Below are 14,727 nucleotides of genomic sequence, written 5' to 3'. Positions count from 1 at the left end.
AAATGGCCACTGTAAAATACATATTTTGTTCTATTTCTGCCTCTAATTACCCTAAAAACTTTAAAAAATATACTAAACCTATATTTTCAGGGACAAGGAATCCAATGAAAGTATCAAATTAGTGCTATGGGGAATGGTAAGACACGAATCAAAGGTTTTGAATTGCAAAATACTGTCTTTATATTCGCGATAAGTTGCATAATCAAATACATGTTAGCATTTTGTACAGGCAGTTAATAACATCAAAATGTGTCACAATAATTCATATCACCAAACATACACAGGCAGTCAGCAAAATCATATATACACATGCAGTCAGTATAACTTCACATCTACACAGGCAGTCAATGACAAAATATACACAGGCAGTCAATGGCATCAAACATACACGATTACAGAATATGCCATTTAGAGTTCGTCATCACTGTCCTGTGTGTCGTATCCGACAATATAGTCCGCATCGTTTTCACAGTCCGTTGCACACAAGCAAAGGTCAGTCAAATTGATTGGCAAATCGAATTGGTCGATCGAATCAAATTCGATGAATCGAATCGAATCGAATTGGTCGAATGGTCGATCAAAGCGATTGGTCGAATGGTCGAATTGGTCGAATGGAATTGGTCGGAATTGGCAAATGTAAACATTGATTTTCAGATTTTCCATGTAATAACGTTTCCAAAAATGTATAGGTTTGCTAATCTACCATGATTTTGAACGAAAAAACATAGTGAACCTGACTAAAACACTTTAATCCCAATTTCGTGACTGGAAAGTTAATGGATTGAAGCGGTGTATAGTTCATGATTAATGAGGAGCGGTGTTCGGCACTAATATTAATAACCGCGGAAGTAGGGAATTAGTCTCGGTTTTTTTATAGTAATATAATTTTTGCAATAATGATAGCGTAACGTTAATATTATAGTAAATGTAATCGTAACACTAATCCCTTTGTAATGACTGCAAACGTACTGGAAGTTCAAATATACCATGTTCTGCATATTAAAGTAGCGGCAGTTTTGTGTCCGTTATGTCATTACGTCTATGATGTCATTACGATGGCTGACTCCACCGACCAACATTTTAATTTACAAGTACACATGCTCACTACGGGAGCTGCAGGAAGGGACATTCCTCTTTGTGGTATATAGATTACAGTCGATCTATGGTCAGGTCTCAAGAACATTTGGTGTGTGTTCATTTTCAAATTTCTTGTGGAGAGATCATTAAGTGGTTTAAGCATTCGAGCAAGCACTCCATTCAAAACCATTAAGATTAAGGAACGCCTGGCTTGGCAAGCGCTAGGTAGCTGCTTGGTAAATGAGCACATCCCCAACCATTGTAGGGTATAATCTAGATTACAGTAGATCTTCCCTCAGTTCTGTAAGTAAAACTTACCTCATGGATGTCGGGATTCCTCCAAATTTCTTTGTTTAATGTTGTAAACCGCATTAGCGACTGTTTAAAAAGCCAATCATGTGTGTTTGTGGTTTATAATATTTTACAAGCCAGGCTACGCCGCTGTTAGACTTTTGGTCTTGTTTTTTTTTAAGGTGGACGTGGAAGGTGCCTACGATTCAATCCCGCAGCGGAAGGTTTTTGAGGTTGTTTCTAACATGCTGAAATCTGGTAAACACAATGCATACCTAAGACGTCATTATGCAACAATTTGGGCAACAAGCCAAGGGGCACTACATCGTTCTTTCACAAATAATGTGAGTTTTCCGATTTCCACAGTGATATTTGTCAGTTTGTTTTGCTAACATATGGCTGCTAAGATGTATTTTTTATGGCAGTTGGATATGTATCACATCATGGTATTTAATAGCTGTTAGCAGGTATGGAGCTATTGAATACCAACACAGGTGTTTAATAACTCCATACATGCTAACAATTTCAAATGGGACGGAAGTTCTACATTTTGAATACAATTCTAATTTGTGAATTTTGTAGAACAAAAAATTGAAAATGATCATAGCTTGAGTAGTTAAGGAAGCTCTCCAATGATATTTACCAATTAAGGTGTAGAAAGAAGAGAAGACCAATCCTTTTTGCATCTTCAAATGCATATGGCTGCCGAAGCAGTTCCCTTGGTTATTGGGCACAATCCTGGACGGGTCGCCACTCCGATACAGGATACTCGAATGGCTCCTTCTTCACATAAGCTGATGCTCATTTTGCTGACCTTGGAAGGATGACAGGGGCTCGAACTCTAGACCCTAGACCCTAGACCCTAGACCTTAAGCCAGTCACCTTAACCGTTAAGCCAACACCAGGCTAATTAAGTACTGTTTAGTACTTAAGTACAGTCACAATATACTGTTAAGTATATTGTTAAATAACTTGTCGAATGCTTTTGCTCGTCAGGGAACCATTAGCTAAGAATAAAGCTGGCATGATAATAGTCAGGGTCGTTCAAAAGTTGCAACTTCTGATTTGTCACAATGGTCACAGAAAACGAGTTTAAATAAATAATGCTATATATACCATAGAGATCCCTGGTGTTGGCTTAGCGGTTAGGGTGCCGGCTTGGGATCCTAGGATCCTGGGTTTGAATCCCGGTCGATCGCTGAATTAACGCCAGGGGGGTTGACTCAGCCTGTCATCCTTCCAAGGTCGGCAAATTGAGTACCAGCTTGCTGGGATGAATGATCACGGTGTGTGCCCCGATTTAGAATAGGTACACCGTATCCCTGCGCATCGTAAGAGCGTGACCAAGGGTTGGCGTCAGGAAGGGCATCCGGCCATAAAAACATTGCCTCAAACAGGGAACGATGATTGTCATGGGGCCCGCAAGCTAACCCCCGCTCTAGCGGGGAAAATGGCCTTAAAACGATCATTCATACCATAGAGAGTGTGCAGTAGCTGAGTTTTCATGAGCTGAAGTTTTAACTTTGATTATCAATTCGTGTAATTGATAGCACTGTCAAGGTAAATATCGTTTGCTATGCTACTATAAAACCTGTCATCGGGAAATTCCATCCTTGACCAAATCAGCATGTGAAGAACAGAGTTAGTTGCCCATCCCCTTGTTTATTAAAAAAAAAATCAACACGTTCTAGATTTGTGTCTAATCCTATTTCATTGGGATAAATGTCTAAGTAATGAAATTGTAAATGGGATTGTTCACAAGCAAAGTCGCCCAAATACAAAATTGCGGAAGTGCTGCCACTAAACTGACCCGCTTGCAAACAAGTGCAGTGGTTGTCTTATGGGTGCACTGAGGTGTATACGAACAACATCGGTTTATTTGGTAATTGCAAATCAACTTTAAATATGCAGATATGTACTCAACATAAATTGCTTGTCATTTATCACGTGATGATCAATGTTGCTTTGGATCACACAATGGGAAGCAAAAAGGTTTTGACCTTTTCAAAATGGCACCAGCCTGGTGTTGGCTTAACAGTTAAGGTGGCTGGCTTGAGATCTTAGGGTCATGAGTTTGAGCCCCTGTCATTCCGTTGAATTAACACCAGGTGGGTTGACTTAGCCTGTCATCCTTCCAAGGTTGGCAAAATGAGTACCAGCTTATTACTGGGAAGAATGAGCCATTTGAGTATCCTGCATCATAGTGGCGACCAGTCCAGGATTGTACCAAATAGCCGAGAAACTGCTTCGGCAGCCCTATGTATCTGAAGATGCAAAAAGGAGTGGTCTTCTTCTTCCTTTAACACCAGTTGTGTTGACTCAGCTTGTCATCCTTCCGAGTTCATCGAAATGACTACCGGCTTATTGGGAACAGGGGGTACTGCATCTGCGGCACAGCCATGCTCCCAGCAATGTTGCAACCAGCAGTCACCAGTTGCATACAAATGGTGATGAAAATGGAATCAGAAGACTCACATAACACTCAGAATAATGTGTGACGCTGGCTGGGAAGCCATATGGAAAAGGCCTAACATCTAAGAGTTTCGTTGCTGCGGGCGGGACCAATCCTTTGGGGTTGGAGGAAATACTTTTAGATTTTCCTTCGTATGCAGTGAAATAGAATCTTATTCTCATTTCCTTATGCCATACACCTCTTCATTTCGTTTGAACATAACCAAAATCCTTAACATCAGGGCTGGAGGTTTTTATTCACTTTTATCAGTGATCTACCAATTTTATAAATTTAAGTTTAAAATTTCATTAACCATAACAGGTTACTGCATAAATAGCCAATCTTGTATTTATTTCATTTAATTTAAACTTGATAAAAATTGTTCTGTTGCTCATTGATTTTTTTTTTTTTTTTAACTAGACAGTGTTAATAGTGATACAAATAACTACAGTTGCACAAAGTTGTAACATCGTTGGAAAAAAGACCATTTGCATTTTAAAGAAATGTTTTCAAAAGGGTTGGGGAAAGGATTGCGATGCTCGTAGGGAATATTTAATGCCGTCATGCCCTGGCAGGTGTCATCTCTTAAAGACTTCCTGCCCATGATAAAGGAGTTTGTCTCAGACCTTCAGATTCGTACATCCCTGAGAAATGCCATCGTGGTGGAGCAGGCAAGTTCTCCTTCGCTTATTAAAGGGCCTTGTATTTATCCTTGAAGAAACTTACTCTCCTTACCCCCCCTCCCCCCCCCCCCCCCTCCCCCACACTCATTCCTTCCACGCCCCATATACCACCTCCCCTCAGTTGTCTTTCTGTGTCTTTCTTGCTCGCTCAGTCTTGCCAATTTCGATTTTTAAAACCTCCTTCCTCCACCGTACTTCATCAAGTGACAAGTGTGCCTTTAGGTTTAATTTTGATGCTTTAAATATCTAATTTGGATGTTTTCAGACATACTATGATTGCTTGTTTGTTAACATTGTCCCGAAAAGTTAGGGTCGCAGCATTAAGATTCTCAACTTGGCAAGAAGGTTGTTGCCTCTCTTTTAAAAATGTATTCAGTTAGTAACTGAATCAGATCCTTCCTTTTTTACATTGAGTCTGTTCTGTATTGTTGAATACTTATTGGGGTTGTTTTGTTCAGGGATTGCATGAGAAGAGTTCGAGTGACCTATTCACATGCTTCCAGAAAATGTACAACACGGTGATTTCCATTGGTCAGAAGTACGTTCAATTTCAAGGATGAACGATGGATATATAATCTTTCCACTTCCTAAATGCACTTTACAGTTGAAAGAAACTCACATGTGGATTCAATGTTCCATTCCATTTTATCATTGTTAAAGGCATTTCATGTTCCAACAGCAAGTTCGTGAGATGTGCAGTAGTATTGTGACTGCTGCCTTCTATCCAAACTACAGCCTTGATTTTGGCATTAACTGGTCAGCGTTTTGAGCTTGAAAATGTGATATGTTCATTTACGGTAGTATCTTCAAATCTGACAGCAGGAATTCGTTGAAACCAGGTTTTACGACCAGTAATTGGTGGTAAAATTAGGTTAGAAACTGCCCCAAGTTGACGCTAATTTATGTTTTACGAGGGAAATACGTGCAAGGTGGTAGAAAAACCTACTCATCACGCTGGTGTTGTAAGTGGTACTGTGACTATGTAGAGATCATTCACAGAAGATGGTGACTATCTCATATTGTAATTGAAACAAGAATGACCGCACTGTGGTCACAACCTGCACCAAAATCCGGGAACGGACCGATTGAGAACTCGCATTTAAAGCATTATTAAAAGATTAACACTGTGATTGGGAAACACACATTTAATGCACTAATAAAACATAGGAGCAATACCCCTGGCGCTCACCTGGTAGAATAAACAGTATACTGCACGACTAAGGGTATTTTAAACCAATTTCAATGGTTGCTAGAAGACAGGGCAGCATGTAGAATCCCTAAAGGGGCAGATTTTTTTTAATGCTGTGAACAAACTTTGGTACAGCATGGGTGGTGATGGTTGTGGTCAAGTTTCATCGAAATAGTGTGTAGTTTCAGAGGAAAAAGCAAATTCCTATTTTGGGGGGTCAAACCTGGATCCACTTTGACCCTGGTAAACCCCTGTCGGCCCTGATTTTTTTTTTTTTTTTTTTTTAAATGCAATGAACGAACTTTAGTCACAACACAACAAATATAATTTGTGCCGAATTTGGTCGCAATCCCATGAGAGGTTTCGGAGAAGAAGTTTCAAGTGTTTACGGACTGAGGGACGGACAACGCGCCATCGCATAAGCTCACCTGAACTTCATTCCAGGTGAGCTAAAAATTAATTCAACACCTCATCGTGCGTTCTGGCATACTGTGCGTTCTAACGGGCTTGATTAAGCCTTACTATTATTTGACATATGATTAGATTTTCAGGGGTTCCTCATCATCATTAACACTCGACCCCAAAAAGCCGATAGATTTAGTAATTTGTGCAACGTAACGCTTGATTACCATGCTTTCCGACGTACCATGCGTTCCGGCCGGCTTGATTAAACCATACATATCATATTGTTGCGGTTTTGAGTTTGTACAGTGAGTCTAATAAAGGTTAAAATTTCCCCCTCATAGTTAGTCACACAAGCAACATGTAGCCTCGCGATAGTGTAGTTATGTCTTAGTATTTGTGAGCTTAGTCCTTTTCCTATGTTAGTTATGCGTTGAGTAGAGTCAGGAGAAAAGGCCCCACTTCTACCGACTTTCCAGCTACCCTCGCTTCATGCCCCTTTGCGCTAACGTTGGTTCATTTTGGGCGAATTAACACGAGGCAGGTTAGGAGGGTCGGGGCGGAGCCGAGTGCGGAGCGGCAGAAGCGCTGACGGTAAGCACGAGCCGCCAATCAGGGCTCAGAGGTGGTGGCGGCGGCGTTGTGTCACAGTGCGTGGTGAGAAGGTTCGAGAGGGTGCCAGAAGGTTCGGGGGCGTAGCTATAAAACCCGCTGCAAACCCTCAAAAGGACTTGCACCAGAGGACTGAAGCGAGGGACTTGCACCAAGGGACTCATTGAACAGGACTGCTGCCTGAAAGGACCCTCACTGATGAGCAAAGGATGTGCCCAGGGGCGTACTCGCACGCATTAACCAACTTAGAGGATCGAGGAAGAGGAGTTGTGAGCGTCAGAGAACCGTGCAAGATACGCGGGCGAAGCCAGACGCGCATGAACCGAAAGACGCGCTATTAATAAGTGACGCTCGGTTGAGTTTGAGGCTGATCGCTATACAGTGCATTGTCGCGTGAGTGAGGAAAACGGCTGTGTAATCGCCAGCCGCGCTGAGAGTCCCGCCCTTTGCCGTTCCACCTCATCATCTGCCCTTGTCCGGGAGACGCGCTACGAGGTTCCTGCCATCGCCTGCTGCCATCTTCGCGAGACGTGCTGGGACCGTGGAGAGCTGGACGGGGGCCGTCTCTGGACGACCACGTCGACGCGCTGGCTGAACATTTACCCATCTGCAATTCCCTGTGTGAGTGAGACGGGCCCGAGTCCAGGGGATAAGATAAGATTGACTAAGGCTGCTCTGTGTCTCTGCGTCCCCGATCATTGCAAATACGTGTGGGAATAATTAAACCTGTGTTCTTCCTTTCTTCCATTCGATCGTTCGTGTGGTTTCTTCATTGGCTAAGCGTGGTACGAATAGAACCGCTCAAATCGTGTTCCACTAACTAAGACTGCATGGACCACGTGGTACTCAATTCGCTCGGCATACTCAAACCACGCGTGGCTCGTGCGAGACTTGTTTCCTCGCTTCCGTGGCGGCGCAGAGAATTAGGTACGAGCGAGAATTGGTCCCGAGACCCTACTCTGCGTTTGTCTGGATGGGACGTGTCAAGCCTCGGTTCCGCCAAGCCCAGAAAGAACAAGGGGATTAATCCCCCCTTGGTAAGGGAAGAAGAGCGGCATAGAACCGTAACAATATGATTCGACATATGATTCGATTTTTTGGGGTCCGAAATTGTGCCATTCCAATGAGCCTTATTTGTCTTTGCCCAATCTGTCCAACCTTTTTTTTCGTTTTTTTCTTTTATATTGCCATCTTTTTTGGAGAATTATTTTGGAAAAAATAATTTTTTGGGAAAATAATTATCTTACTATAATTCACCAAATGTCCGTCTGTCCGTTCGAAGGTACCCTAAAAACTGCTGAACCGATCGCAACGATATTTTGGGTGGGTAATCCTGGGATCTCCAAGAGTAAAATAGGCTATTTAGTTTTCCCAATTTCAGCTTTGGTCTCCAGCATTCTCAGGTTTGGACTCCCGCATAACATTCGCGTTCGCATCACGTTCATTGTGACGATGTTTTCATTGTGACGATGGTGTTTTCCCGGGTGCCGCACAAACGGCTGCATCGATCGCTGCACGGACTCTGTGACCTCGCTGCTCGGACTCGGTGACCTGGATGACCTTTTATAACTGATCAACAACTGATCCAAAGACCTTTTATAAGGACACGGGTTGAATCCCTGCTTGAGAGAATTCCATCCCCCTCCCCGCCATCACGGCCATTTCTCCAACTCACAATCCCACGATATGCGGAAAGGACGACCCAAAACCAATTATCTTCTTTTAGATTCGTATATAAACATCATTAAAAGTAAATAATGACCTTGGCCTAAGTTCAAATGACGTGAGTTTAATCTCTACATGAGAGAATTCCACATAGCTATTTGGGCGGTGTATACGTTAACAGATCGCTGTCTCCCTCGATCTTGCCAAGGCCGTAACAGCTATCGGCTCAAAATCCTTTTAACTGTTGATTTGGTACTTTTTACAATGAAGGAAACATTAACAATGTTAAAAGTTTATTTTGTGATTAATTTGTGATTGGCGATATGTTGTTTGGAATGAAAAAAGAGATATCGAGTTCAAGTGAATGACGACATGCCATGATGGATTCTACTTTCTGAACGTGAACTTCGCGGATCGCCATATGCAGATTCGCCACGGACCCACGGTCGCTGTTTGTATGCATGAACGTACCCGTTTGTTTGCGAACGGGTACGTTTTTCATGGAAGTCATTCACGAATTTGCTGTCCATGTCTGATGTGCGATGGAAGGTGCTACAGGAATGTGGAATTTATTGGTTTCATGCTTTAGCATTCGCCGTATCTGCATTGCCTGTTTGCATCTGGCCTCCCATCCGTGCGTAGCACGGTTATCTCACTAGTTTTGGAAATTTCAACCAAGAAATGGAAATTATTATATTTTATATTACCCTGCCTCTTTTATCATTTTCACAGTTGTCGGTGTATATCTGTTCCTATTTTGTTTTACATTTTTCTTGTATTTTTTGCAATTGTTGGGGCTGTACTCGTTTCGGTTTCTTGTGTAACATTTTCCATTCGCACCTGTCTTTGCAATTTTTTGCTACGTGGGTTAGAGATATCTTTTCTGGTTTGTTGTCTTCGTGTTTGCTTACAAATTGGATTCGGTCATCTGTTGCACTTTTAACGTATTCAGCCAATCTTACATTTCTGATTGTGGCCAGTTTATTATTCCGTGGCAGTACTGGAATGCTGATATTGTGAGTTGGTTTATGGCTTTGATTTTGTTCTTTGGAAAAAGGTATGTTTTCAGGATCAGCCTCGTTCTACACAGATATTCTTTGGTAATTGTTTTGCGCATTTGTTTGTAACGTATTTGGTGTTGGGCTAGCGGCTAGGGTGCCAGCTTAGGATCCTAGGATCCTGGGTTCGAATCCCGGTCGATCGCTGAATTAACGCCAGGGGGTTGACTCAGCCTGTCATCCTTCCGAGGTCGGCTAATTGAGTACCAGTTCACTGGTAATTCCCTGTTTGTCGTAAAAAGGCGACAAACAGGGTTGGCGGCAGGAAGGGCATCCGGCCGTAAAACATTGCTTCAAAAGGGGGACCAAAAAACAACAACAACCACGGTGCCCGAAAAAGGCCAACCCCCGCTTTGCGGGGAAAAATGGCCTCTAAAGGTGGGTTTTGTTTTTTAGCCAATCTTACAGTTGTCATTATTTGCACTTGGATGAGCTCCATCAGGCCGCTACCTCATTCTTGTCACAGCAGTTAAATTCTCGGGATACATTGGTTTTTGTAAAATATTTTGTGGATTGTGAGGAGTTTTCTTGTTTTGATGTCTAGTTCATTGATTTCTGATTGTGGCCAGTTTATTATTCCGTGGCTGTACTGGAATGCTGGTATTGTGAGTTGGTTTATGGCTTTGATTTTGTTCTTTGGAAAAAGGTATGTTTTCAGGACCAGCCTCGTTCTACACAGATATTCTTTGGTAATTGTTTTGCGCATTTGTTTGTAACGTATTTGGTGGCCCTCTTCTATCCCGAGGTATTTGGATGATGCTTCATTGTCCTCCTGTATTGTAAAACACGAACAGCAACACAGGAATAAAAACGAAATAGTAAAACACAACGTAAATGGTCGGGGGACTTCGCTTTGGAGAACTGGTAAGGAGACAGCGCCGATTAGTCATCCACGTGTGCCTATCCCCGAACTGGAAGGATTTCATTCATTTACTCTGAATAATTGGCTGCCCATTTGCATCACTCTGCCTGATTCTAGTTTCTTGACACAAGCAGCCATTAAGCATTTTCTCAACTCGAGGAAGAAATGGAAATTAGATGGTGTGATGTAAACATTAAACGTTTAGCTCCAGAGAGATTTCAACAGTATTTATTTATTTGCTCTTATAAATCATTCTCTGTTTAAAATAGTCTCATGAGTCCAAGAGCTTTAGGTAAACTGCTCTACTGAACTCCACTTTAATTTAACATTCTTACAAATGTTGCATCATCAAGTCACATATTTGTGTGATTGTAATTAATAGCTCAGGTGACGTGTAATTTCATTCTGATAATCATCATTGTTATTGCTTCAATTAACTTCCTTATAGTCTAGTAGGAAGACTAGGTCCCCCTGCACCCCCCGGAGATATACTTCTAATCAGTGTTTCTAGATTGGAAAAAATGTGTAGAAAATGACTAGCTATGGCCCCAAGCTGAAACAATGTCCCACATACCATTTTTATGCAAATTACTGCTGCAAATTTTATGCAAAATTATGCAAATTTTATGCAAATTTTTGATGAGGAGTAGAGTTGAGGGGTCTTTGAGGGCTTCATCGAGGTGCTCTCGGTTGCAAGACTGGGTCATTCTGAGAAGCACAGCAGGGTCAGAGATCATGATGTTCTCCTCCTCAGTGAATCTCTCCATCAACAGCCTCTCCATTGCCTCACACACTGTTTTGAGGCAAAAGAGGGACTTTGCGTAGGCCTTTCCACTGAGAACACCTTTGAGAGATCCACTTGTTACTAGTTGTGCCTCAAAGAGAATCTCTGCATATCCAGAACCACGCATCTTGTGTCCAGTGAGCATCCCGATGTAGTTCATGGATGTGTGGAAGGGTCCAATCGTTACTACATGACTAGCAAATTCATTTGGCCAGCGCCAGATGATGGGAAGGGCTTTCATGCAGACACCCAGATCAAATGTATTCAGGACCCATCTCTGACCCACCTCAGCAGTTGCTGCCTCGGAACGCTTCAGTAGCTCACGAACAACTGCGTTGTCTGTGATCGGTTGGTGGATAGGCGTGCAGTAGTCGACTGTTGATTTGCTGGGTGGGGGAGAACCAGTTGCAGAGGTGAAACCCCCTAGCCCAGGCACAGGCTGCAGGCCATTGCCATGCCATGCAGGCACCAGGCACAGACCGATCACAGACAACGCAGTTGTTCGTGAGCTACTGAAGCGTTCCGAGGCAGCAACTGCTGAGGTGGGTCAGAGATGGGTCCTGAATACATTTGATCTGGGTGTCTGCATGAAAGCCCTTCCCATCATCTGGCGCTGGCCAAATGAATTTGCTAGTCATGTAGTAACGATTGGACCCTTCCACACATCCATGAACTACATCGGGATGCTCACTGGACACAAGATGCGTGGTTCTGGATATGCAGAGATTCTCTTTGAGGCACAACTAGTAACAAGTGGATCTCTCAAAGGTGTTCTCAGTGGAAAGGCCTACGCAAAGTCCCTCTTTTGCCTCAAAACAGTGTGTGAGGCAATGGAGAGGCTGTTGATGGAGAGATTCACTGAGGAGAACATCATGATCTCTGACCCTGCTGTGCTTCTCAGAATGACCCAGTCTTGCAACCGAGAGCACCTCGATGAAGCCCTCAAAGACCCCTCAACTCTACTCCTCATCAAAAATTTGCATAAAATTTGCATAATTTTGCATAAAATTTGCAGCAGTAATTTGCATAAAAATGGTATGTGGGACATTTTTTCAGCTTGGGGCCATAGCTAGTCATTTTCTACACATTTTTTCCAATCTAGAAACACTGATTAGAAGTATATCTCCGGGGGGTGCAGGGGGACCTAGTCTTCCTACTAGACTATTATGCCTGCTATGCATCTCCTCACCTTCACTAACATAAGTGTGATACTAACTAATAGTGTATATCCACTGCCATATATGGTCCTTCATCCTTTTGAAAGGAGATGTCATTTGTTGACCATTTTTTGCGGTGTTCTTGCAGGAGTTACCTGCGGTGCTGTGGTGTTCCGCAAGGGTCTCAACTTTCGGCACTCCTCTGCAGTGCTTGCTATGCAGAGATGGAGCACAAGTTCTTTCCAGATATTGACCGCGATGGGTAAAAACAAATGATAAAGCAAACTTTTAATACGTATTCTCGACTGTCCAGTGTCCAGTGAAGAGTGAATACACTCTTCTCAACAATGTTACATCCTCATGTTGTGATTTTAATGGCTGGAAAAAGAAACCTTGTGGCTAATTTCGTTAAAACTTGTCAAAAGGTGAATTATAATTCATGGGATTATATTCAACTTATCCGATAGGAAGTGGCAGAGAGCGCATTTACCTTTGACCTCGCTCGCCTGGGTTTGATTCCCGGCCTGAATAAAGACTGCCAGATTAGCGCTTCCCAGGCAGGGTGGTGTCATTGCTTCACAAAAGTGTTATTCAGGTTCAGATGCAATTGATCCTCAGATGGGTGTGGAAGCATCACTTGGTGGAACTTAAAAGTTCCCCAACGTATCTTCTGTTGAAGAATAAGCAAGTTGGCATTGGTTTCCTGAACCACCAAAAATTAACCACCAATTTTATTTTAGGTCAACATAGGCCAAAAGGTCCACATAGGCCAGATTTCAAAAATCCTCAATTTTCCTCTGATTGACTTAAAATTTTAAGAGGATTTGCATACCAGGTCACTGAATTCAACCACCAAGTACTTTTGAGGTCAACATAGGCCAAATTTCTAAAATCCTCAATTTTCATCTGAATGACTTGAAATATTAATAGGATTTGCATACCAGGTCACTGAATTCAACCACCAATTATTTTTGAGGTCATCAAAGGCCAACAACTTATTTTCGGGATTTGCACAAGTATCGTGCTATGCACGACATATTTCTTTTGTTTATTTGTTATCCATCTCTCATTTCTTTCCTTCGCATTTTTGGCTACATAGGGGTGAATCTTGCAAATAGTTTTTGTAAAGTTCACCTGACTGCACCCGGATGGGTTTGAGGTCGAGGAGTTGCAGTTGAAATCCAAATCCTATCCAGGTTACTCGTGATGACTCCATCTTTGTCTTTTTGTGTTACTCATGATACTCCAGTGCTATATTTGGTCAGTTATTTAATTACAAGAGGCACCGCGTCAGCAGCACTGCTGCTATCCCAGCAAAGTTGCAAACCAGCAGCCATTTGTTGTACACAAATAAATGAATGAACGTCATATTGCATTGTCGGTAAGTTGTTTTGTTGTTACTGGAAGCCTTAATAATGCTTTGGAAGTGCTGCGATAGTGATAACTTGATAACAACAGGTGATTCTTCTTAAAAATACACTGTACCTTCTGATCGGTATCACCCTGATGATGGATTTTCATGTTGGTATCATATGAGGTTTTCATTGCACATGTCAAGGTGTATTTCATATGTCAATGCATTTCAGGTTCATCATTCGTCTCATTGATGACTTTCTTTTGGTGACACCACACCTCCATCTGGCGACATATTTCCTCAGGTCTCTACCCGATTCTTGGAAATATTTTGCATTTGTGTTTTTGTATTTCGCTTAAAATGTCAAGGGACTTGTCAGAGCAGGTGTGTAGTTGGTGAGAAAGTTACTACATTTTTGCTTGTTCATAATTTTTAGGAATAACTGAACAGTATTTACCAACATTTGCTGGTTTATTTAGTTATAGTGAAGGATGCATGAAATTTCAAATGCTGAGAATTCTTATATTTAATCTGTCTTTTTGTATTTTATTTTTTAACTTCATTGTTAACATGGCGTTTAGTTATTAACTGTTCATCATATTGTGCTTGCTATAGCAAGGCGTTACGTTGTCTTTCTCGTCATGATTCTCGTTGGTTATGTTTTGTGTTTGTGGTGGCAAAGTGATGCGGGAATGTGAGATTTTAATTAGTCCCCTACCGGTTTCACTGGAGGAGACTGTAGGTTTGCTGTCCATCTGTCCATCCCACCTGTGGTTTTCCAGATTTTTTTTTGCCATACCCTTTAACATATTAAACTGAAACTTGGTGCATTGCTTTATTATGATAAGTTCCAGAAACTGCAACCTATTCTGTAGCTTTGCATACCTAAAACTAGAGCGGCACTCGGTGGAGCATATATCTCCGCCAGACTGAACAGTTTATGTTTTGTATCCCACTGATAGGCCAGATCTGGATTCGGACCTGAACCAAAATCAAATCGGCTTGTTCTTGTCACCAAACCAACTCATCCCCAAATTTAGTCATAACTCATCCACAACTTTTTTTTATTTTTTATATCACTTTTTGCCCGATCTCTCAATGGTGAAGAATCACTTAACAAAAATTAAATACAATAATTATC

General features: G+C 42.0%; 1 protein-coding gene across 2 annotated transcripts in view; it reads left to right on the top strand.

Annotated features, from left to right (window-relative positions):
* Positions 1-14,727, top strand: part of TERT (telomerase reverse transcriptase) — a 72,982-nt gene that overhangs the window by 19,701 nt on the left and 38,554 nt on the right. For both annotated transcript variants that reach the window (XM_068127897.2, XM_078784301.1), the window contains exons 8-12: positions 1,551-1,712; positions 4,396-4,491; positions 4,962-5,041; positions 12,381-12,494; positions 13,819-13,890. In XM_068127897.2, coding sequence (XP_067983998.2) covers positions 1,551-1,712; positions 4,396-4,491; positions 4,962-5,041; positions 12,381-12,494; positions 13,819-13,890 — 524 coding nt within the window. The remainder of the gene's footprint in view (positions 1-1,550; positions 1,713-4,395; positions 4,492-4,961; positions 5,042-12,380; positions 12,495-13,818; positions 13,891-14,727) is intronic.

The sequence above is a fragment of the Myxine glutinosa genome, chromosome 9, assembly GCF_964187855.1.
Source record: "Myxine glutinosa chromosome 9, kmMyxGlut1.1, whole genome shotgun sequence".
Classification (NCBI taxonomy): Eukaryota; Metazoa; Chordata; class Myxini; order Myxiniformes; family Myxinidae; genus Myxine; species Myxine glutinosa.
Note: the sequence above shows the minus strand (reverse complement) of the source record. Positions and strands in the feature narration are given on the sequence as shown.